The sequence below is a fragment of the Xyrauchen texanus genome, chromosome 10 (assembly GCF_025860055.1).
Source record: "Xyrauchen texanus isolate HMW12.3.18 chromosome 10, RBS_HiC_50CHRs, whole genome shotgun sequence".
Lineage (NCBI taxonomy): Eukaryota > Metazoa > Chordata > Actinopteri > Cypriniformes > Catostomidae > Xyrauchen > Xyrauchen texanus.
The window spans coordinates 3,191,117-3,216,787 of NC_068285.1; the positions used below are offsets into that span (position 1 = coordinate 3,191,117).

Consider the following 25,671-nt stretch of genomic DNA (forward strand, 5'->3'; position numbering starts at 1 on the left):
AATAATTTTTTAATGCTTCCACATACAATAATACACATCAGCCTCATAAATAAATCATTATTTACCTGCATATATTTTTACTAAAACATTTCTTTAATGAACATGATGTGCAAAAAAAAAAACATTATACAATACAGAATTATTATTGGGGGACCCAGTCAAGTTTATTAATATAATACTGAATAATTATTACTATTATTTTAAGTGTTTGATTGTTTTATACTTTAGCAATGTATTTGTCATATGGTAGCTTCCTTTATTCCTGCAAAGTTTATTTTACACAGTTGTTTCTCTGTTTTGATAATCCTTTAATGGATTTGACTAAAAACTATATTAAATTATGTTATACTGTAATATATGTTAAGTTTATGAGATGATTTAGTAATGAATTATTGGTTTAGACGGCTTTATGTCAAGTGTTTATCTTTGTTGACTGATTTACTAAGGTTACATTATTGTTAAATTAGAAGATTGTACACAGAGGAAAAGAGAATTTGGTGGTAAATATTGTTTTATCATCTGTAGATAATGCTTTCATGTAAGTGTAATCAATAGGTGTTTGACTTCATGCAGCGCTGTGTGATCCGATCAGAGTTTGACTTGAAGCAGTGCATGTCGGTTAGAAATGTTGTGTGACTTAAGATGGCGTCAGTGCTGCGTCACTGTGACATATGCCATTAAAGTACCTTGTGTGCGATTCAAGAGCAGCTGGTTGGCACTGCCAATGCAGCTTTTCCAGTGTGGCTGCAAGAGCTCTGACGATGTCACAACTTATTCGAGATTGGCCAGAATCACAGATGACAACGGTAATGTGTGTTTCATGGGATGCGATACATACTACTTTTACTACTTCAGCTATGTCAGTGTGTGGCAGAAATAAGAGTAGTATGGTGGTATGCCATTACCAAGGTTTTTATTATAACATCTCCAGTGCCACTAAACTCTCACTAATTCATGTTTTTATAACAGTACATTGTTTATCTCCTATTATAATATGTTTTTCATAGTAATATCATGTTTATTCATAAAAACAATTAAAAATGACTAAAAATATGAACTCTTTCTTGGTATCAAAATAAATAGACTTTTATTGGGCTGTCTCTTGTACACACAGCAGGCGCTGTATTAAGAAGAACTCAATCTTTTCAAATCAGTAATGTTTTCGTTTTCTTTATGTAAATTTCAATCCTGAGTTCTGATTTCCACTTCATCTGTAATAAACAAAGCAATCATCGTGGGATCTTCTGTGACTAATGTGGGTTCAGCACACGTTGTGAAACAGAATGTGTCTGGCTTGACGGCTCCGTTTTCAACTCCTCCCGTGACTACAACTGGTAAATCTCACAGATCGGTAAGGCAAGCTGCAGTTGAATTTGAACACACCTAATGAATGTTATTGGGTACATCTCAATCAGCTCTCTAGTTCACTAAGCAGGGCACTGGTCAGGGAGTCAGACATTTTTATGGCTGTCCCAGTCGAAAATCAGTCCAGTGCACTGAAACATTCTCTCCCTAAAAACCATAAAATCCAGAGAGCATCGTTGATCACTTTGTTCACTTACCAGGAATGTTGTCATGTCTTCTGAAATCTCTCATGTCATTATAGGATGAGCGCAAGTATAAATACATGATGTCAAAGACTTATTTTCTCTTTAAAAGATTGATAGAGTAAATTGACTTGTCAGCTTAATGCCAAGTTTTTTTACATGGTGGCCTGAAAAACGGGGCCACATTGTGAAAGAGAAACACCTACATTTGCTGCCATTGAAGACAGCTAAACAATTTACTTTTTTTTGTAGCAAGTTGTTACTTATGATGATGTCACAGTGACATCATTTTTGTTTACATTGATAAAACAGTAAATTATCTTCTTAGAGTCTGGATTAGGCTTAAAGGGTAACTAAACCCTAAACCAACTTTTTTTAGTTAATGATCTGTAAGAATGGGGCTTTATTAGTACTGGTCATTGATTCAAGTAATTTTTTTGACATTTGTGTAGAAAGTGTTTTAATTCTACAATATATGGTGTAAAAACTGGCTGTTTGCGTACTTCGTGACGTAAGCGGTGACAGCTGACGTAAGCAGGTTCTAGCTCACCACGCCAGATTCATGTACATGTCGTCTTGCGACCGTGTGAGGAATAATAATAACATAGAGTCTGACAGCAGCTGTCAATTAATCCGTCACTACGAGTCTCAGATGCGCGCCCCCCACCGCTCAGCCCCGCACTCGGTTCGTTCCCTCTATCCCCGCTGGGGTCTGCCCACTTTTCGAGCATTTTCAGATATTGCTAGTGGGTGGAGTCAGACTCTGAGCAGGTGTTTAGTTACCCTTTAAAGAGGCCCTATTATACTTATTGGGACTTCACCTTTCCTTTAGTGTGTAATATAGCCGTTTGTGCATGTAAAAGGTCTGCAAAGTTACAAAGCAGAATTCCCACACCAAAGGGAGTTATTCTCTCTCACAGAAAACACTGCTCGTGAACTGCCTGAAACACCTGGTTTGCAGTCCAGCCATTACTTCTGTGACATAGCTATGTCACTATGTGGCACATTTGCATAATTCCTGCCTGCTAATTGACAGACTGCAAAGTGCGCTGCTCAGGCCTACCGTCCATTTAAAAATGGTATCCCCTTGCATACTTCACTCCATCACATGGACTTGGATGTATGTCACTGCTTACGTTGTGCGAGTGTCCAATACCTTTCGGAAGACATGCAATGGGTTTATCTGGAACAACCTAAACCCTTGATTACTTGGAGTAATGATGGAAGGCTGATGTTTTGCACTGAGAAAAATATTTTTTCGGAGATTAATTTCAGAGGCTTATGTATAAATCTTGTATGTTTAATTTTATTTCATTAGAATCAATTGTTAGACAGAATTAATCAGGATTTGCACAAATTAAAACGTTAACATAACAATGAACACAGGCTATAACTGTGTGATAAACAGTTTAAAGTAGCTACAATTATGCTGTTAATATATAAATGTACTAAACTGATTAATTGACCTAACTTCACTTCACATACATTAGAGTTGTGTTGGGGAAGTTCAAATATGTTTTCGGGATAAATTCTTAAACGTCAGGATATTTTGCAGGAATTTGGACCCAATTGCAGGGATGCTAAACAAAGAGCTTTTATGAAAAAAAAACAAAATAAAAAACAAAATCTCTTACAGTAAAATTAATAGAACCAATTTGAAACAAAGAAACTAAACAAGACACCAACTGGAGAAACAGACTAGGAATGACTGATTAACCAAACTCACAAAACGATCAGACACAAGAGGGTAGAAGGCACAATATGTAGAGGGAGAGCACATGAGGAACACAACAAGGAGCAGATGAAGAGGTGTGGCAAGGTGGAATGAGGAGGCGGAGTAAGGAGAGCACATAGCTGACACAAACACAAACAAAGACATGTGCTCAAACAAACGAACACAAGGAGCAAAACAGACAGAACTCCAGAACAAAACAAGTTGGGTGGTCCAGACTGGGCCTTGACAGTAGAAGAACAAATTTGCAAATGACTATAGTGGCAACATAGTGGCAATACATTTTTTCTTTGTACCCAACAGCTGTGCTGAGAAGCCTTCACTAAATCTTATAGATTAACACACTGTTATCTTGTCATTTCTCTCAGTCTGATGGGATGCAATCTGACAGAGAAAAGTTGTTCAGCACTGGCTTCAGTTCTCAGCTCAAACTCCTCAAGTCTGAGAGAGCTGGACCTGAGTAACAATGACCTGCATGATTCAGGAGTGAAGCTGCTCTCTGTTGCATTGAAGAGTCCTCACTGTACACTGGAAATACTGAGGTCAGTGATTTTCAGTAGAAATAATCAGACATTGAAACAATAAATGGCTCAATGACTGTCACAACACTTCTCAAACTGTGGAGCATTCACTATGGAATTACCATTTATTTTATAAAACTGTTTTATAATCAATATTTATTTATTTGTTTTTAGATGTGCAGCTTGTAGATTCACTGGTCAGTGCTGTGAAAGTTTGTCTTCATTTCTACAATCATCAAAATCCCTGAGAGAGCTGGACCTGAGTAACAATGACCTGCAGGATTCAGGAGTGAAGCTGCTCACTGATGCACTGAAGAGTCCTCAATGTACTTTGGAAATACTGAGGTTTGTGTTTGCAGATTCATTAGTACATTGGAATATACGATATGAATATATTGTGGTTTTATAGCTGTGGTTACTGTGTACCAGTGTTCGACCGATATTGTCACGATTCTCCATTGTCTGCCCTGTGTTCTCTGTCGCACTATCACTCTGTCACGATTCTCCATTGTCTGCCCTGTGTTCTCTGTCGCACTATCACTTTTATGTCATGTTTCCTTGTCTGCTCCGTGTTTTCCGTTTCACCCATCACCGTTCGCGCTCTGTCACGTTTTCCTTGTTGTTCGCCCCGTGTTTCACTGTCCTCGTCTAAACTACATTTCCCACAATTCCCGGTCTCCCTCACTGCCTGCACTCATCAGTGTTTACACCGGTGTCTTGTTTGTAATTATCCTGCCTTGTGTGTGTATATAACCCTGCCCGTTCCTGCGTTTCTTTGTCGTTCGTTGTTTCAACTGTTGTGATGTCCCTGATCTCTCCGTGTCCGTTCCAGCCGTGTTTCCCTGTGTTTAGTCCAGCCGTGTATTCCTGTGGCTCCCAGGCCATCTAGACCGGCCTCTGTCCTGAGGCCACCTCCCAGGTTCCCTGAACAGGCCCCTGCTCTACGGCCAGCCCCCGGGCCATCCAAACCTGTCCACCTATTGTGGCCGTCTCCCAGACCACCTAAACCTGTCCCTGACCTGTGGCCACCTCCCAGGCCTCCTGGTCCTGTCCCTGCCCCTTGGACTGCCTCTTTGCCCTTGAGCCGCCATGGACTACCTAATTTCCCCTTGTGCCCCCGTGGTCTGTCTCCATGTCCCTTGTACCTCCTTGGTCTGTCTCCGTGTCCCTTGTGCCTCCTTGGTCTGTCTCCGTGTCCCTTGTGCCCCCGTGGTCTGTCTCCATGTCCCTTGTACCTCCTTGGTCTGTCTCCGTGTCCCTTGTGCCTCCTTTGGTCTGTCTGTTTTTCCCCTTTTCTAGCCCCTCTCTCCCTGAACATTTGTTTACCCCTGCTATTTTTTCTTTTCTGTTTCTTAAGACCGTCTGGAATCCGGTCCTTTTGAGGGGGGATTCTGTCACGATTCTCCATTGTCTGCCCTGTGTTCTCTGTCGCACTATCACTTTTATGTCATGTTTCCTTGTCTGCTCCGTGTTTTCCGTTTCACCCATCACCGTTCGCGCTCTATGTCACGTTTTCCTTGTTGTTCGCCCCGTGTTTCACTGTCCTCGTCTAAACTACATTTCCCACAATTCCCGGTCTCCCTCACTGCCTGCACTCATCAGTGTTTACACCGGTGTCTTGTTTGTAATTATCCTGCCTTGTGTGTGTATATAACCCTGCCCGTTCCTGCGTTTCCTTGTCGTTCGTTGTTTCAACTGTTGTGATGTCCCTGATCTCTCCGTGTCCGTTCCAGCCGTGTTTCCCTGTGTTTATTCCAGCCGTGTATTCCTGTGTTCCAGTGTTTCGTGTTTTAGTTTCGTTTTTACCCATCGTGGTTGTTTTCATTTGTATCAGTCTGTTTATTTCCACTCCTGTTTAAATAAACCCTGCACGTAGATCCTCATTCGTTGTCTGCCTTTCTAACATCATTACAGATATGGGTTTTTTAAATGCCGATACCGATATCCAGGGCGCAGGGTGGCCAATAGACTGATACAATGCCGACTGATCACACAATGTATTAAAGTAATAAACACAAAATTGCTAAAAAAAATAATAATGAACTCTTATTTAGCACTATATTTATTCAATTTCACACAAAACAAAAATATAATATTGTATTTTAAATGGTAGATAGCAGTTTCTTCAGATTTCTGTTTAGTCATCACATTTTAGTAATTTCATGATGAAAGTGAAGACTTTGTTAATATATTAGGAGGAAGGAAATAACAGTACATACAGTAGTCCAGCAAGCATGCATGGCATGTCCACATTAGCAATCGCATTTACTCAAAAATACAGAATCAAACCAATTGTTCAAATGGTGTATAGTGAATAAGAAATGTACTTAAAGCACACGTGAACCGCTTTTATCTTAAGCTGCATCCAAAAATGTAGGCAGCTGACTTGTTACCTAATCAGTTAATGGCTTAACTGACAGCTGTTTTGAATGAATTGAATGCTTAAGGAAACTGATCTGCAAACAGTTTGAAAAGCACCTTATTTTCATGTTACCCAAGTATACAGTCTGCAGAGGTAGAATTTTCCTGGTTTCGGACGCAGCCTTGAATTTGTACTCACATGCTCATGCAGATCCATCTCCTGACAGTTTAAACAGCCTGTATTGCCTACTTCATGATTTGTGAATGAGAGGAACTTTTGATCCTGAGGTTTTTGATTCTGGATGATGGAATAAGCGCTTCAGAGGAAGATATTAGATGAGTGCTTGACAGGAATAAAACACTGGATTTTCTTGAGGTTCGTAAATGACATCTGTTTAAACTAGATATGCACATATTTGCAGACAGTATATAATAGAAGTTTTATTGATATTTGCCTTTTATCATAAGAAAAGTTACAGGAAACTGTTGAGGAGAGAGAGGGAGAGTGAAACAGGCGAGCACTTTAACATGAACTCAAATGCATCTGCCATGGCTCTGTTATGTGGACCGTTTAAATGACACTATGTTGCACACCGGAGTATTATTGTAGTTACACGATGGTATGTAACAACAAAACAAACTGTGACTAGTCGTTTACATGTCTCATGCACTTCACGTGCAGGCAGGTGATTTTCGTCGCCAAACGGGAAAATATATCGGCCGACGCCGATAATTAAATATGTCAGATTATCATCCTATTTATCAGCCTTGGTGATGTATCGGTCGCCCACTACTGTGTACTTGTGGATGGGCTCCCTCTGCTAGTCTGTTTCCTCTCAAGTGAATCAAGTTATTCTGATTGTGACATCACAGTTCATCATGATCACAACATTATCATTAATTTTTGACCAGCTCTTTTGGACAATCTTCTTAAAATGTTCAGATGAGGAAGACACTTGCTGCAGATATACAGTAGAATTTGCTTTGATACCACATAGAAACAAAAAAATACACTGAAACAACATGAAATATGATATAATAATAGTAGTCAGTGAGACTGCAGGTAGGTGATATACTGTATAATACATATCTATTTCACCTGGCGCCTTTATTTTGGTGGGAAGACATTTGAGTTGATGGACTACCAGAGGTCAGTTTCAGATAGAGTCTCACAATTCACCTCTAGATTGTGAAGAGAACTTTACAAACACCTCAACATCTGTCTCACATGAGGTTATCACTCATAATCTGACAGTCTGATATCAACTCAAATGTCACTCAGTTCCTCGACACAAACTCCATCTTAGGAACAGGGAAAAGACACAGCAAAATATAATAAAAATACAAACCCAAAAGAAGAACACAAAACACAGCAATATCATAAACTAATGCACAGTGAGGAACAAACGACTGAATAAAAAGGTGTTTGAAGAAATTGTTTCATTGTGGCTGGATTTCTGCAGGTGTCAAATGAAAAGTGATGCAATGAGAGTATTGCATTTATACATTGTTCCTCTATAGACCTTATTCACAGCAGTGCCATCTTTGATTTTTATGTGAATTACAGTGAGGCTGTGAGAGATAGACGTTCAGTCTCTTCAATGGGTTATTCAGTCATTTAAAGTGTTTGATCATTCCACTGTTGAAACTAGAGATGTCCCAATCGATCAGCTGCCAATCAAAATCAGCCGATATTCGTCTTAAATCTGCGATTGGCCGATCGTGCCTAGATTTAGGGCCGATCTTTTTCACAGCATGCAGGCAATCACACATACACTGCTCCTCTAATGAATGAGCGCTTTCTCAGCCCATAAAGCATGACAGAATTGTCTATGGAGGGTGAGTTGTTGGCAATTCTAAGCATTCACGAATTTAAACTTTCAGACATGATGTAATTGAGATGAATATGCTGGTTTGTTTTTAAAAATGTGTAATAATTACATGTGTATGAATATTATTTGCCCATTTTCTAGAGTCGTTACGGTAGTTATTCTGACTAGTTGCACAGTGAGCAGGAAGAGGATATAGAGGCTGCTAACAGGTTTAAAAACAAATTAAACAACAAATAAACATGCAAATACATGATACACGATCGTGAGTCGTGACAATCAGACATTGTGTTGAGTGATAGAGACTGTTTGAGCAATCATGAGTGCTTTTAGTTTTACTCTCTTTAACATGAGCACTCTCTGCATCAATCAAAAACGTCAATATATCATCATCAGTCACTCATACCAATTTAAATCAGATTAATGTTGGTCACAATACCACTAATAATAAATATAATTGTTTAACCTTCAATAACGACACCACGTCTTCATGCATTTGCTTAATAATTAGTGATTTGTGATACAGTAAAACTCAAAGACAGTAAACAGACCATAGATTTGAATGATTTCTCACTGGAGCAGTTTTAGAGCTTGTTATGAATATATTTGTCTTATTTTTGAATGTATCTCTGTGGTGTGTAATGCTTTCATGGTTTTTACTCGTTGTCAGTATGTCACAATGGCATTTTGATATTGACAATAGAACTATTAATAACTGTTTCATTATTTTTTAACTTGGGCCTGTTCAAGTGTAACCGTTTATGCCACTTAAGTGGAATTGCAAAATGTTGAGTTTATACAATTAATTTTTTGTTGTGACTATTAAGTCAAGCTGTTTACACCATTTGTAAATGTATGTAAGATTTCTGTTCATCCATGCAGAACTCAGTGGATTTGCGACTTATTTTTGTAGCTGAATATTAAAGTTATAATAAGCTATTACACCATTCTAAGTAGAAGTTGATTTTATATGTGAGTTTTATAAAAATGCACTACATTAAATGCATTAAGCTGAAGACATCTTTTAGTTACTTATACATGAGTTTTGGAACATTAGATTGGATCTAGAAGCTTTATACAGTGCATGTCACTGAACAGATGGTACGTCTATCCCTTACAGCCTCACTTTCATTCCCATTGTGACTGTGAATTATGTTATGAATGTATGTATTGTATATTATATTTATGACTCCACAGTGATTCTATTTATATCCATATTATTTTGATATGAAGTGTCCATAACACACTATTAAAGGTGTTATAAAGTAAGGTTCGGGAGGATCTTGTCAAGTTAGCCCTGTCAATCATAATGCAAGCACATATAAGCAGCTGCTTACCTCACTCCCTTGACGATTATTCTGGCATCCCTTCACCACCCCAAATCCTCCTTTATTATTGGAGTGGGGAACTTAGAGCTCGAGCCCTCATGCTCAAGACCCTCATGCTCGAGCCCCTCCTTTAAAGACAGAATTTAAAGAATTAGTTTACCCATAACAAACTGTTTACCATTTCCACTTCAAGTGCTATGTGGACATGCAAACTCATGAATAAAGATGAGACCATTTGTTCATGATACTTAACATCGACATAAGATTTATACAGGAAATATCAACTTATTTGTATGAATATTGAGTGATTTTTTTTTAATTATATTTATGAGCTTTTTGACATTATTTACAGGATAGTATAGATTGAGAGGATATTGAGGCAGAGAGAGAGAGAGAGAGGGGGAAAACAGGGTTGGGACAAGATTCAAACCTTGGTCCTCGTGTCAGAGACAAATGCGCCCTCCTGCACCACACCTCCAACTGAGTGAAAATATTATGGATGTGACGGCACTGATATTTCTCAGACATTTGGACTTCTGCAGTGCTCTGTTGGCCAGCCTTCCAGCTAGTGCTATCAAGCCACTCCAGACGGTCCGGAATGCGGTGGCATGTCTGTTTTTCAACCAACCAAAGAGGGCTCACGTCATACCCCACTTAGTCTTACTCCACTGGCTATGCATCAAATTCAAAGCTTTGAATTTGGCCTTCAGGACAGCCATTGGAACAGCACCCCCTTACATCTGGTGGTCCCATCACAATGTGGCATTTCACATTCATTCGCTTTCTCTGTCCCCCGGTGGTTGAATGAGCTTTCAACCACCTGCCATTCTGCTGAAACCATTTCAACATTCAAGAAAAAGCTGAAAACATCTTTTCTGTGAGCACTTAACCTGTCCTAAATAATGGCACTTACTATTTAAGAAATCTTTAAAAAAAATCCTTGTCTGTCTCTTTCTTCTGTGCTAGTTTCTGTATTATAACAACACTTAGAACTTGGCAGTGTGATCCTGCAGGTACAGTTTACTTTTATATGACAAAGTGTTTGTTCCTCATTTGTAAGTCACTTTTGATAAAAGGGTTTGCTTAATGACTAAATGTAGTTTATCTGACTTTTTATGTGTGTGTTTTCTTACTGTTGATGTCTGTGTGTTTTTAGATTATCTGACTGTTGAATGAACATGAATTTATCTGACGCTATAATCAAAGCGCTTTACACAGTGAACAGAAGACTCTCCTCAACCACCACTAGTGTGCAGCATCCACATGGATATTGCAACAGTAGATATAGTGCACCAGTATGCTCACCCCACACTAGCTATTGGTGGAGAGGAGAGAGCTATAGAGCCAATTAGTGGCTGGGGATTATTAGGAGACCATGATTCAGAAGGGCCAATGGGGGAAAATTTAGCCAGGACACTCTTTATGAGAAGTGCTCTAGGATGTTTTTAATAACCACAGAGTCTTATTTTAATATCTCATCCAAAGGAAGGTGTCTTTTTACAGTGTAATGTCCCCTATACTGGGGCATTAAGACCCACACAGACTACAGGGTGAGCACCCCCTTCTGGCCTCCCTAATATCTCTTCCAGTTGCAAACTTAGTTTTCCCCAGGAGGTCTCCCATCCAGGTACTGACCAGGCTCAACCCTGCTTAAATTCAGTGGCAACCAGTCTTGAGCTACAGATTAATATGCCTGCTGGTAAATGCTGAAGTGTGTTTGTAGGTTATCAGACTGTTGATATGCGTTTGTAGATTATTTGACTGTTGTGTATGTGTGTTTGTAGATTATCTGGCTGTATGGTGACAGAGGAAGGCTGCTGTTCTGTGGCATCAGCTCTGAGATCAAATCTCTCACGCCTGAAAGAGCTGGATCTGAGCTACAATCACCCAGGAGAATCAGGAGTCAAGCTGCTCTCTGAAAGACTCAACGATCCAAACTGCACACTGGACAAACTTAAGTATGTTGAGCTGTAAAACCCTGTTTATACCCATATTAACCCCTTAATCCCAGGCCCTAATTGGTCTTGAATGGTCAGTGAATTCACTGAAATATTTATTCACCTGTATTTATTCCTTTTAAAAATGTAAATCTTTAACAAATACACTCAGAAGACATATATTTTTAATGTTTCATTAGAATGAGGACATTTTTGTAATCATTATATTTTATATAGAATATAATTTTTACTCATTTTAGGAAAACAATTCAAAAGAGCAATCTTTAAGCATCTGTCACTTAACCCTTTCACACTTACTGGTGCATATTTGTGATGGTTTATGACTGGCACCCTTAGAGTAGCGTCACACATTTTTGTTTCTGCAGCAGTCAGTGATGTCAGATTCGAATCAGTTTTCATGCCAACACTAAACTGCACTGCCCAAGTGCCTGTAATTCATATTCACACAGACTGATACTCATACAGTCTTTTCAAGCACATGGTATGATTATTTTATGACAGACATCCAAATGGTCACAAAAGTACTACTATAAAAGTTTACATCTCGTATACAAACAATCAACACAAAATTGGGATCACTGATCCTCGCAGCCATGTCTGTTTACATTAGGTGATCATTTAGTTGTCAATCATAAGTAACTATACTATATTATGTATATTTGAATTACAAGGACACTAGAGATGTCCTCATAAACCACATTTATAGCGTAATACCTTTTGTAACTACTTGTGTATAACCTAATAAAACCACCACACACACACACACACACACACAGTATTGATGATTTCTGACTATTTATATAGCTATGTATAAAAGAGGAAGTGAAACAAATACAGTACAGTAGACAAAGCCCATTTGTTTATACACTTAGTATATACAGTATTTTTAAATATATTTTTATCTATAAATGTTTTTAAATGACAAATCAAGAATTCAGTATATTACTCGTGTACACTGTGAAGTGTCACGTGACCTCATTCTAACAGATTTTGCATTATTCAAAATATTTTGTGTGTGGACATAACTCACTCTGGGGGGCATTCAAGGGAATTCAGAACCTACTCATGAAAAGGGAAAAACAAAATTATTCATGGTTTTGATTTAGAAAAAAACACTTGAGTCTCTGATATTGCTGCATGAAGGTGTTTTTTGAAACATTTTGTACATATTTAAACATTATTTCAATTATATTTGCAGGTTATCCTGCACACTTTCCTTCATAGTTCTGCATGTCAACAAAATATGAGACACAGTTCCTTGATTAGTGTCATGTAAGAGACTAAAGTTTGAACTTTTTTGGGGGGGGGGGGTTATAATCCCTGAAGGACACCACCCCACCTGAATCTTATTTAAAAGTGTTCGCAATCATACAATTATAATCCCCCAACAAATCACCCCTATTAAGAACATTATTATTAGGGTTACTAATCACTAAATCCATCCATCTTCTAAAGAAAACTGTCCTATGCAGGGTCACATGTGCTGGAGCCTATCCCAGCTGTCTCGGGCCATAATCACTAAATCATAAACTGCAACACATAGCCAAGATTCCCACCTGTCCTTTACAGTGCTTCTGGACTTTAGTTGTACAAGAGATGACTTGAGGACAGTCCCTTAAATACAGAAAAGGTGACAAAGGGCAAATTTTATTAAAGATGCAGAATGTAAGATTCAGAAACCCTTGTTATTAATGACACCTGTGGCCGATAAGTGAACTGCAGCAGCTTCCTGTTGCACGTGATAGCGCACACACCATCCATAGGGACGCAAGCGAGCATTTACCAAAACAATGATGTAACCTACAAAGAGACTGAATGTGATTCACTGGCATCATGCTAACAGATGAGGTAGCATAAATAAAATGACAGTTATGATTGTTTTACTACAAACTTTGAGACTGTATATTATATTTGACTCTCCAGTGCTGGAACAGGGCTAATGTTCCCGCTTAGCCAGATGGGATTCAGTAGATAAATGTTTTTTTTTGGCTTATTCAGAGTTGGTGTTGTGCTGGGAGACGGACGTTTGCTGGATTCATCTCTAAGATAACGTTATCTAGTGTTGCAGTTTGTTGTCACTGTTGAATAGTGGGAGAAGCACTGAGGCTCTCGGGAGTGCACATAAACATCACATATTTTTGATTTGTGGCAAAAGCGACCCGCTCCCGTAACAGGAAAATCCGTCTACAGGCTTTAATAGGCAACCTAGGAAGTCTGTGAAGGGCTCATTTTATAAGTTGTGTTACAAGCCGTTCACACATTGGCAAAAAAAGGTGCCGCTTGCTTGAAATAACCAAAATATTGTTGAAATGGTTTTGCAGTATTTGGTTGGGTAAGGCATTCCCTTTTTATTCGATGGGAAACACAGTGGACAGTGACAGTGATTCAGGGAAAAGGTCTTTTAGCCTCTTAATTCAGTTTTCTTGCCTTGACAGTAAAAATCAATTCTGTACCAAAACTGCTATTCAAATAAAAGTCTTTATTTGAATAGTTCAAATATTACCGATCATTACAGAAGCAGCATCACTGGTAAATGATGCAAGAGTGGCTGCAGGTCTGCATTTCTCTGCTGTAATGATGTTGAAGATGGTTTCTGTAATAGTTTCAGCATCTCCAGTAGGGATGTAACGGTTTAACAGTTTCACGATATACCCCAGTTTAATAATAGATGGTTTTCACACCATAGACATTCTTATTCACTGTATTGCAGGAATATAAAATCTGTTTTAATATTAAATGTCTGAACTTTTCTGAAATCCAAATCAGTTTAATGATGACAGATACATTTGATAAATTGGGATTTCCTCATTTTATATTGAATCGGCACTTCATTTAAAGGGGTTTTAAATACGGTTTATAAAGTACATTAGCATACAGGAAATGAACAGTGATACTGTAGCACATATGGTTGTGTTTTGCTCTGCCACTGTATTAAGCTAATTTAAAAAGTGTTACAAATAAACACAATAGCACACAAATATGTTTAAAATGATGTACACTCACATTAGATGATGACTCCAGTCAGATACTGACCTCAATAAAAGCCGTTTCATTTTACATTGAGCAGGTCGCCCCTCATTGATGCTGCCATGTTGACCGCACATAACAAACTGTCTTGCAGTTGATCAGTTACTACCACTAATAATATCAATAATGATCACAGATAAACGGTGTGACATCAAGCACCAAGAGCGAGCACACAACGGTCTCATCAGCCGCCAGAGAGATTACGAGTCGCAGCAGTCCATCTTACAGACATTTTTGTGTGGTGCAGCAGCAGTTAACAGGGGCGGTGCAGGATTTTTCACAGGGGGGGTCGGGCAGTGATCAGTCTGTGGGGTCAGTATAAAGTCCAAAACCACTGGTACTATTGGAACGAATAAGAGCCAGATAAAAACTTACTGCTGCACTTTTAAAAGCAGCGCTGACACTGATCTGGAGCCGTTTCATAACCCAGAATTAAAAGTGTTGCTAATCACCTTTCAGAGTTACAAGTGTGAAACGTTACTTTACTGGAGGTTAAAAGCGGGGTTAAAAGACAATAACCCAGGGTTAAAAGACAATAACCCAGGGTTAAGTGCAGTGTGAAAGCACTTGAGTTTATTGTTGGTGGGATGTTGTGTGTGTGTATTGCAGGGGTGTCAAACTCAGTTCCTGGACCCCTCACACCCCTCATGTGTTGTAAGACTGTCAGTGGATTGAAATATTGAATCACGATTAATCACATATTTGTTTTGTTGTTAGTGTTAACACATTCAGTTCCAGGAAAACTAAATAACAGTCATGTGTGTCATTATTAGATTGTTTTCTGAAAGTTTCAAACTAGTTGTAAAAGTTTGATGGTTTCATAGCCTAATTTTATCATGCCAATAAAGCTAAGAAATATTAATAGAGACAGAGAGAGAGATTCTCTGTGTGTTATTTCATATAAAATCATTACAGCACTTTGAAGATAGTTAATTTTCTAGAACTGTATGACTATAAAGTAGCTCATGTTTGTTGTTCTCATTACGGTTTCATATCATAAAGTCATACAGTCTATACACAAGATTCACAGAGTCGTACAGTGTAGACATTGATCAAGCAAACAAATAAATATTCAAACAATGTTTCATTTGTATTTCATCACAGATGTGTGAATTGTGTTTCAGGTGAGCTGAATGTGATGTCGTCATTTGTGTGCGTTTGTGTTTTTATAGTGTGGATCATGGAGGAGAGTTCAGGATTACAGCAGGACCATGCAAATGTAGGTCAACACACACGCGCACACTTTTTTTTCTCCCGGTTTCTGTCTTGCTTTCACTTTCACTTTCGCAGGTTTAATGTTCTGGTTGGTTTTCTCCACTGTCAATCATCCGGAGTAATCCGACGTGAATTTAAGGTGAAAGGATTTATTTAATTTATTTTAGGGGCTGCATGTGTAAACTGGAGGAGCTGAACACTGAATCTGCAGTCCCGACGGGGTTAGGAAAGTAGGTGTGAATGTAACAGAACAAAAGTCAGAATAAGACTCATATACAGGTTCTTTACTGGACCATTAATTTGGCGTGGGCATCAGTAACCAAGAAAAATGCTTCACTGCCCCATACTTGGTTCAATTATATATATAACAATTTTATTTATACAAAAGGTCTTAAATCTAAAACACTGTAGGGAGCAGCAGGTTAAGAACCATCATAATACATTATATTACGAGCCTTAAATTGTTTAGATGTTCAACCATAAATTTACAAGTTTTTAAACTGCAAGCACATCAACATACCAATTAATAATCAGCAAAAGTTTTTTTGTCCCGCATGCATTAAATTCATGACTCATGTAAACACCCAATACACAGCAATTCAGTACATATCCAACACACACAAATTCATAAATACACACCAAAACAAAATATCAAAAGTACATACCATGAATACCAATCAAGCTAAATACATAACTGTCGTCAATTGGCTACAGTAGAGAAAGCATGGAAATTAGAAAAATGACCTGCCCTCACACGCACACAAATTACAAGTGCCGGGGGCCACTTGTTAATACTCCCAACTAGACCCTGCACCCCGGCAAAAAGAAATCCCAACCAGTCAACCATTAATTAATAAATTTAAAATACCTTAAATCCGGACTGCTGGCCTCCTTACCAGAGGCGTTTCCAGCATTGAAGGACATCCGGGGCTTAGCCCAGACAACTTTATTTTCACACTAGCAACCACTTCTCTGTAGTCCAAAGCTGGTGAGAGGGTATTCTTTGAGTTTTGCTCTGTCTGGGCCTGTTTCTACAGTTGCTAAATCTTCCACTCTAGTACTATCCTCGACTAACTCATCCTCTCTCCTCCCTGAATCATCTGTGATGCAAAAGAACAGATACAGCACATAACTTATTGCAATCAGCTTCAAACAACTAATTCATCAAGTGCTACATGTCAAATTGTGGACCAATACCATTGAAGAAAATGTATTGGGAAGAGCAGATCAGTGGGACTACCCTTAGATCTATCATGATTCTTGAATTTTCATGTACATTACCATAAAGTCATCACAAAAGAGTTATATTATAGTGAGTAAAGTGAGGTAAAAAAAATATTGAATATAAATAATTTATATTTTTTGACATAAATAGTCATTATCAATATTATTGACATAATAATTATGTATAAGATCCTAAGTTAAAGCAATACATGAATAACTTTAGTCTAAGTTCATTGACACACTATGGCATCGAACTGTATATAATTCTCATCATCTCTATGAGAATAATTAATCTGTCAAAATCCTTTCATTAGGATCATTGGGATAAACAATGTTTCACTTTTAACTTTCTCTAAAGTAAAGTGACTTATTAATTGTTACCAGTTTCCATGCCTGATTCTGGCACAGCTGCTGCTCCTCAGTCTGTTGCTCATCTTTGCTACACTCGACAAAACCATTTAATCAAATCAAAGTGTATATTTCCTACAAACTAATATCACAAAACAAGTCACACATACATTTTATGTTAATGCTTATTGGTTATCCTTTGCGAAAACAACACCTGATAAACAAGAAAAGCACACTCCGAACAGGACTCGAACCGTGGTCTCCAGCGTGAGAGGCAAATGTGCTACCAAGTTGCTTCAAACTATACAAGGACCTCTTGAGGTTTAGCCTACTGTGGGTGAAAGCCAGCCAGATGATGATCTTCAGACTTTAAGGACAAAAACAAATGTGAATTCTTACCCACTGACTTCTTTCGGAAAAATCCCAAAAGCCTCATTTGCTTAATTTTTGCTGTCTTTCCTGCGAACTGCTGTTAACTCGCCACTAAGTAACGTTAGTTGATGTCAACGACTGTGCAAGCTCCTCCCCTTCCTGCTGCATATTCAACAGAGAGAAAGAAACGGAGTCGCCCATAGGCTACCGACAGCAAAGGAACTTATTCTATAGGCTAGATTATGCCTATGTCTATTTTTACAGGCTGTATGCAGTATGTGCAAAGCCAAAGCACAATGAAATAAGGCAACTTATGATTTCGGGGGTTTACCTAGGCTTTTGTCTGGTTTCATATTTGTCAGTCAACTTTTCAAAATATATTCAGGGCTACACTCAAAACATTCGGGGCTGAAGCCCCGGCAAAATCGGCTGCCGCCGCCTCTGATCAGATGGACAGATTATTTCCTGCTACCGGACGTGGGTACCTTGCTTGGAGTAACATCCAGGACGGCCGCACCCAAATTACTCCGACATCCAATTGTCCCTCCCAATTTACTTACACGCGCGTAAAACGACAATAAACGACCCACGTCCCAGCACGGCAGCGTTAGGTTTGGAGCTCAACAGTACCAAACACAACCCCCCCCACAGGCAACATTCCAGCTTTATAACTTAGAGCACATTAAGGAAATGACCAACAGGTGTGCGGTCCCATTCACCACCAAATGAGACAGGGTGGAAACGCTGCAAAGACATGGTCCCTCCTCTTATTTATATTCAACAGCTTACATGAAGGTAGATCGGGGGGTGTAGGTAGTTTATTTGTAAATAGTGTTGATGGTCCAAAGGGAGATGGTGACGTTAATGCAACAATGGGTTTGTGAAACACCGAGAGCTCCTCATTCAGATATTTCATATGTTTAGACGCTCGCTTTGATAACTTGTTCTCTTGTTAGTTTTGACTGATTTTGACTTTGTTTGTAATCTGTGAATTTATAATTCATCTTGTTTTTTGTTTCTTTCTTTTGATTGATCAAACTGTTTATCTGTCAGTGTGTCGCTGTTACACGACATTATCTCACTGTCCGTTGTGTTCATTCCTTCACATTTCTGAGTTATTGGATTATTTTGAGTTTGTGCTGCAGGAAATGGGACAGGTAAATGATGTCACGTGACGTACATTGTGCACACTTAGAATATTCTGTTGTATAAACACACTCGGTCAGGGGCAAGTGCCACCCGCTGTCATTTGTTATTTGGTTAGTTAGTGAAGTTTAGATATGACGTCACGGACGTTGAAGATTTTTGTTTCTACAATTTATTTTGCCTTTGGGAGATTCATTAAAAAGATTAGGAAGATTGTAATTGCAAATTGTAAATAAACCTTTGTAAATATTTCACTACACTGCTGATTTACACACATTCACTCACACACACACACACACACACACACACACTGGTTTAGTGATTGTTGTGTTTTTAAGTGTTTTTTCTCTTCTTGTGTTCAGGGGTCTGTGATCTCACACTGGATTCAAACACAGTAAACACTGAACTCATTCTGTCTGAGGGGAACAGGAAGGTGACACGTGTGAAAGAGCGTCAGTCATATCCTGATCATCCAGAGAGATTTGAGCTATATCCTCAGATTCTGTGTAGAGAGAGTCTGACTGGACGCTGTTACTGGGAGACTCAATGGAGTGGAGCTGCTTATATATCAGTGTCATATAAAGAAATCAGCAGGAAAGGAGAGAGTCGTGACTGTATGCTTGGACTCAATGTAAACTCCTGGAGTCTGTTCTACTCTAATAACACATTCACTGTCTGTCACAATAATAACAGCACTGACATTCGTCCCCCTTCACACGACTGTAAGAGAGTAGGAGTGTATGTGGACTGTCCGGCTGGCACTCTGTCCTTCTACAGCGTCTCTGACACACACACACTCACACACTTACACACATTCATCACCACATTCACTCGACCCCTCTATGCTGGATTTAGAGTAGTTTTTCTTGATTCCTCAGTGTGTCTGTGTGAAACTGATCATCAGAGACACACACACACAACTGGATGAGTGAAATATACTCACTGTATCTCACATCAACACAACTCCAAACTCTTTCTAGAAATCATTTCATCAAATAAACTGATTGAATTCAATACAATGACAGTACTTTGTGTCTCACTGTGATGTGATTGAACTTATTTACTATCAGATTCACTAATAATAAAAAATAAACAGTTTTGAAATCCATATGACGTCATGTCAGTAACATGAAACTTAATTTGTTCTTGCACATCTGGTGATCAAATATCATGATGTCATGTGTTGTTGCTAGTCTTTGAACAATGTGACTAATAGTTCTGCTCACATTTTATCTTCTTTTTCATTTATTCTGTTTAGTCTTGATTGATAATTACCCAGATATCAAACCGACATCGAATCAATGTTGATTTCTACTTTTGTTTTTAAAATCTCAAATACTTCAAAATGAGTAAAATGAGGGGCAAAAATGCACAGCCGTGCAAGTAAGGAGAAAGCAGCTGTTATGCACAGTCAATCCAACAGCATGAAGAGCGTCAGAGGAGAAAACAGGACTGCAGCTGACTGCATGCACTACCATCGGCTCCGAAGAAAATTTCTGAATTAACTCAAGTGTATTTGCTTGCCTAAATACCTGTATGTCCGGGGGCGGGGTATGCAAATACTGGCTGCCAACTTCTCATTGGTCTTTTTTCATGGTTCTGCGCTCAAGAGAGACCCCTTGTGTCTTCTTCTTCTTCTTCTTCTGTTGTTGTTGTTTTATGGCGGTTGGCAATCCAACTTAAATGGTGCATTCCCGCCACCTACTGGATTGGAGTGTGGAGCACTAAATGGTTGGAAAGTTGGAGAAAGGGGAAAAACAAAAAACTAAAAACACCTATCTTATATTCTATTAATCAATCTTGTATCTTTTAAGAAATTAAATAATTCTTGATAAATTATTGATTGCTTTGGGCCATTTCCTAGCAAAACCTGAAGAGATACATCATTTACTCCCAAAGATCTTAAAGCGTTAGATGTCATCTTGCTCTTTCATATGCATCACATTTTATAATTACATGTTCTACAGATTCTTCTAGACCACATTTACAGGCATCCCAACCTGCAAAAAGTCATTTCAGGGAGGTATCCCGGACCCCCCGCGCGCTTAGCCTCCCTAACATGTTGTGGTCCCTAAAAGATACAAAAGCATAATATATAATTTATTTAGGCTATAGGCCTATGCAATTATTTGTTAATTATGTACATTACTTTTAATATAAACTGCTTATACTATTTATGTAAACTGTTTTTATTTATATTCCATTGCAACTTTAAACAGGTCTAAGTCTTATTGTTTTCATGTAGCCTAGGTAACTAGCCGGCCTGAATAATATGCACATGAAATGAAACTTGTTTAACTCACCTCAACATGTCTTTTACAATCATTTAACCCGCCATGGGCAATGCTGAAGTCACTGTTACAAACTGTACAGCGTGCAAGACTGTCATTATGTTTCACTCTTATTAGACAGGGGTACACTTTCGTGTAGTCTGGCGTAAAATGTGTCTTATATTTTCGCTTTTTGGGGCACTCTCCCTCTGCCATAGCGCTCCTGTGTCTAGATACACTGAACTGATTAATTAGGTTCGGGAGAAGAGATAAAAGCCCGCCCACACTGACAATTGATTGGTTGACTTACCGAAACAGGCCAATCAGGATTCTCTCTGTCTTACATGCACTTCTTGATGCATGCACACACACGCTAGGTCTCTCGCTCTCTCCCTCTCTGCCGTGCGCGCTACACGGTTTGGAGCACAGTCTAACCGCTCTTGCTCGCTTGCTCTTGATTCCGGGAGATTTTAACTAATTTGCGGGCATCAGGGAGCCGCTATCAATACGCGGGAGACTCCCGGAACTTCCGGGAGACTTGGGATGTCTGCATTTATCACATTTACCATTCTCATGTTTCCCTATTCTATACAAACACTTATTTAAGGCACAATGTCCAATACGCATTCTAGAAATTAAAACATCCTCTTTCCTGTTTCCAAATTCTCTTCTTTCACAACATAATCCTCCAAGGGTTGACTCCCCGGGCGCAAACACACGAGTCGAGCCGCTGGCTCCATAATGTTAAGGCCGGGGTTATGCGTTACACAACCGCTGCCTTGCACGAAAAACTCATGGTAAGCGCCAGAAGAGCCGTCAAACCTCTCATGGGGTTGAAGGCTCACGGCGCTCAGAAATGCGCTGGGAGCATAAACGGGCTCAGGGACAGACACAGGTAGAACAGGGTGACAAAAGTCAAACAAAGTGCTTACCTGCTGTCCCTGGGCCGTGAGTGCGTGGTAATCTCTCCCAGCCGCAAATCCGCGCTCCGAACACGCCACGAAAATCCGCTCTAGAGAGCTGCGCAAATCCGTGGAGTACATTGTGACTGCTACGGTGAGGTTGGTTATTCTGTAACCCGACACACACACACACAAGTAGAGACAGTCACAATGTCGGTGAGAACTGCTTTATTAACAAAAAGCAGTGCACGCAAAAGTACAAAACAGGGTAAATCCAGAATAGAATAGTCGGGGTAGCGTAGGGTCAAAAGCCGGGGAATCAAAGATATAAACAAGGGGGTCGAAGACGGGAAAACAGTTAACAACTAGGGACAAGTGGGAACGAAGACAGGGGAACGAGTTGGCAAGCTAAGAGGTAAAATAGTAGGGAGGTCAAAACTAGATGAGACTAGCGGGGGCGAAACTAGACGAGACTAGCGGGGGCGAAACTAGACGAGACTAGCGGGGGCAAAACTAGACGAGACTAGCAGGGGCAAAACTAAGGATGGCTGGCGCGAAACAGACGTTCCGAAGCTTTGCGAGATCCCGAAGCAAAGATGATTCGAAACACTGATCCGAAGCGTGATTCAAAACACCCACGTCACGTGACAACGGCTAAATGAAGCGTCTAAGTGTTTCATCAGGTGGAGTGCTCCGCCGAATCAGGGTTTCATTGATTGGTCGGTTCGGGAACAAATCACACAATCACACAGTATAAAAGTTTTGTCAACGCATTTTCATATCATGGGTTTTTGTGAGAGGAGTTTGGTTTTGAGATAGTGGATTTTTGGTGATATAGTGACATTTATAGTGCGATTTGTTTAGTTATATTTAGGATTTAATTTACATTTACACATTGACTTAGAGACACACAGAGTACATATAGTGACACATGAATAGATGCATTGATAGAAATATATATATATAGTTTGGTTTTGAGATAGTGGATTTTTGGTGATATAGTGACATTTATAGTGCGATTTGTTTAGTTATATTTAGGATTTAATTTACATTTACACATTGACTTAGAGACACACAGAGTACATATAGTGACACATGAATAGATGCATTGATAGAAATATATATATATATAGATTAATAGATAGATACATATATTACAGATACATATAGATTATTAGATAGATAGGCTACATATAAAATAGATAGATAGATAGATAGAAATGGAGGCTCCACAGAAGAGATGCCGTACATCTGTGGTGTGGGAGCATTTCCATTTGGAAACCCCAAATAAAAGTGAGATGTGTGTATTGTGATCGGCAGCTAGCCTACTGCAACAATACATCATCCATGATGCGCCATTTGAGGAGCATTCATCCTGCCATTCTGCAGGGTGCAGAGGATGGTAGTGTTCCCCTGTACCAAGGCCTGCTACTGACACTGCTGGGCCATCTAAGCAAGGTATGCATTGTTTGAAATATAGGCTAATTATAAGTGAAATATAATAACTAAGTGTTGGGCCATTGTTTAGAAAGGCCATGGACTAAGACATGCCTAACATCCCAATCACAACTGCCAATCACTTTAAAAACAAATGTTGTCAATATAATATTATACTTTGTGAATATACATTTTATATGTCTACATATGAGTACCCAATCTACAGCCAAGACATCATTTTGTTTTTTGTAATTGTTGTATTTCTATAATGCACTTTATCTTTCTCTGCACACTGAGCATAAATATTCATAACATAACTTTGTTTAGGAAGGTTTCCAAATGAACCAGTAGACTACTTTCACGGTAGGCTACTATTTTTCCAATATATTTGTCTGAAAGTATGTTTTATCTTCTCTTTTAAAAGGCAGACAGAGGGAATTGGATGAGGCTCTTCTGAACATGGTGGTGAAGGATCTGCAGCCCTTCACCATCGTGGAGGATGAGGGTTTCAGGGCCTTTGTGAACAAGCTTGATCCAAGCTATGTCCTCCCATCCCGGAAGGTGCTTAAAACAATGGTCAGCTGAAAGGTACAACACAACCAAGGAGAAGACAATGGAGGACCTACAAAAGGCGGAATTTGTTAGCCTTACGGCTGACATGTGGTCTTCCATTAATATGGATGGATATCTTGGTGTAACATGCCATTACATAACACCAGAGGCAACAATGGCAACTGTTTTACTGGGTGTAAGGAGGTTTTACCAAACCCACACAGCCCAGCATCTCATGGAGTCTAAAGCCTTGCTAATGGCTGAGTGGGGAATAACCTCCAAAGTTCACTGCATGGTGACTGACAATGCATCCAACATGATCCTAAGTGCCCAGCTACTCAACCTTCGCCATGTCCCATGTTTTGCTCATAATTTGAATTTGATAGTGAAAAAGGCCCTGGATCAAACCCCAGTCATCAATGAAATTAGCCAGAAAGCCAGAAAGATAGTGGGGTTGTTCAGATCCAGCTGCAAAGCAAAGGACAAGCTTGTGGAGATGCAGAGCTTGATGGGCAGACCAAGTCTGAAAATGATACAGGAGGTTGAAACGAGATGGAACAGCACATTCGACATGCTACAACGCTTGTATGAGCAACGTGAGCCAGTGGCTGCTGCACTTGCCAATTTAAACAGTGATACTGCTCCCCTGACAAGTCTTGAGTATGACATTATTCAACAGTCATTGACACTTCTTCAACCATTCAAACTAGCAACAACAGAGATGTCAGAGGAACAGAGAGTGTCTGCTTCAAAGCTCATACCATTGTACAGGATGTTGCAGCACAAGCTTGCACAGAAAAAGGAAATGCAACGCAGGAATCAACTGTACAATTAGGTAGGACACTATGACCATACGTGTAATTGGCCATAACTCTCATATTGTTGTCATTATTTTAATTAATATGGTTTTCTCTTGTGTTGGCTCATAGGCTCACATCTACAAGAAGGTCTGCACTCCAGATGTGGAGGGTACGAGACTTTTAGAGCCTTGGCACTGGCTACACTGCTGGACCCAAGGTTTAAAAATGTGGCTTTTGGAAATCCTGCCAAAGCCCTGGATGCTGAAAAGCACATCACACTGGAGTGTGCTTCACTGATGCGTTCAAACACAACTCCTGGTGAGTTTCAGTCTATGTTATCTTATGTAATGTGATTCATGAAATTTATACTTCATATGTGTTGTCAGTTTATGATTTGTTACTAATTGCCGTTTCTTTTAATTCAGAACCACAAATGTCAACATCAGGCCCATCATCATCACCAGTTGAAACACAAGACAGTTTATGGGAACATTTTGACAATCGTATCCGTGAGACCCAGATGATACACAATCCTACAGCTGATGCCACAGTGGAAGTGAAAAAATACCTCAGCGATGCGTTTTTGCCCAGAACTCATGATCCTCTAACTTACTGGAAAGAGAGAGCAGTAATCTTTCCTCATTTGTATGTCCTAGCTAAAAAATATCTTTGTATGCCAGCAACAAGTGTCCCTTGTGAGAGAATTTTTTCAAAGGCTGGAGAAATTATCTGTAAAAAAGAAGTAGGCTGAGTCCTTCAACAGCAGAGAAATTAATATTTTTGAATAAAAATCTATAAGAAAGGGAGACATTGTGGCTTGATTTATTTTTATTAATATTCATTTTCATGACCAAAATCACATTATGCAATGTGAAGAGACTACAGGTTACAAGCTTCATATATTACAAAAATACAATAAAAAAAAAAAAACAACACATTTTTTTATTAGCTCTTTGTAAAGGTTGTTTCAGATCAACACCTGCAAGTGACCACTAGGTGTCACCGTGGAGACGGGTTTCGGATTGATTCGAAGCCTCGAAACAAAATGGCACATTTGCTTCGACTGTTTCATTGCTTCACGAAGCCTCGATCTGCCCATCAC

General features: G+C 39.3%; 3 protein-coding genes and 1 long non-coding RNA gene across 4 annotated transcripts in view; all 4 read left to right on the forward strand.

Moving 5' to 3' along the window:
* Positions 1-25,671, forward strand: part of LOC127650291 (NACHT, LRR and PYD domains-containing protein 3-like) — a 349,622-nt gene that overhangs the window by 168,736 nt on the left and 155,215 nt on the right. The gene's annotated exons all lie outside the window — the stretch shown is intronic.
* Positions 1-25,671, forward strand: part of LOC127650289 (NACHT, LRR and PYD domains-containing protein 12-like) — a 459,642-nt gene that overhangs the window by 167,766 nt on the left and 266,205 nt on the right. The window lies entirely within an intron of this gene.
* Positions 167-19,633, forward strand: LOC127650295 (ribonuclease inhibitor-like). The gene is made up of 6 exons (XM_052135622.1): positions 167-1,351; positions 3,648-3,821; positions 3,975-4,145; positions 11,103-11,276; positions 15,476-15,522; positions 18,971-19,633. Exons 2-6 carry the CDS (start codon positions 3,652-3,654, stop codon positions 19,534-19,536), a joined length of 1,128 nt encoding a protein of 375 aa, XP_051991582.1. The 5' UTR covers positions 167-1,351; positions 3,648-3,651; the 3' UTR covers positions 19,537-19,633.
* Positions 24,208-25,285, forward strand: LOC127650300 (uncharacterized). The gene is made up of 3 exons (XR_007971423.1): positions 24,208-24,604; positions 24,699-24,887; positions 24,995-25,285. It is a non-coding gene; the product is annotated as an uncharacterized LOC127650300 (long non-coding RNA).

Bases quoted from the DNA above. Each gene is read 5' to 3' on its own strand.
- LOC127650295 (XM_052135622.1), top strand. From the start codon at position 3,652: ATGGGATGCAATCTGACAGAGAAAAGTTGTTCAGCACTGGCTTCAGTT. The intron at 3,822-3,974 runs GTCAGTGATTTT...ATTTGTTTTTAG, and splicing joins TGTACACTGGAAATACTGAG to ATGTGCAGCTTGTAGATTCA. The intron at 15,523-18,970 runs GTAGGTCAACAC...TCTTGTGTTCAG, and splicing joins TACAGCAGGACCATGCAAAT to GGGTCTGTGATCTCACACTG.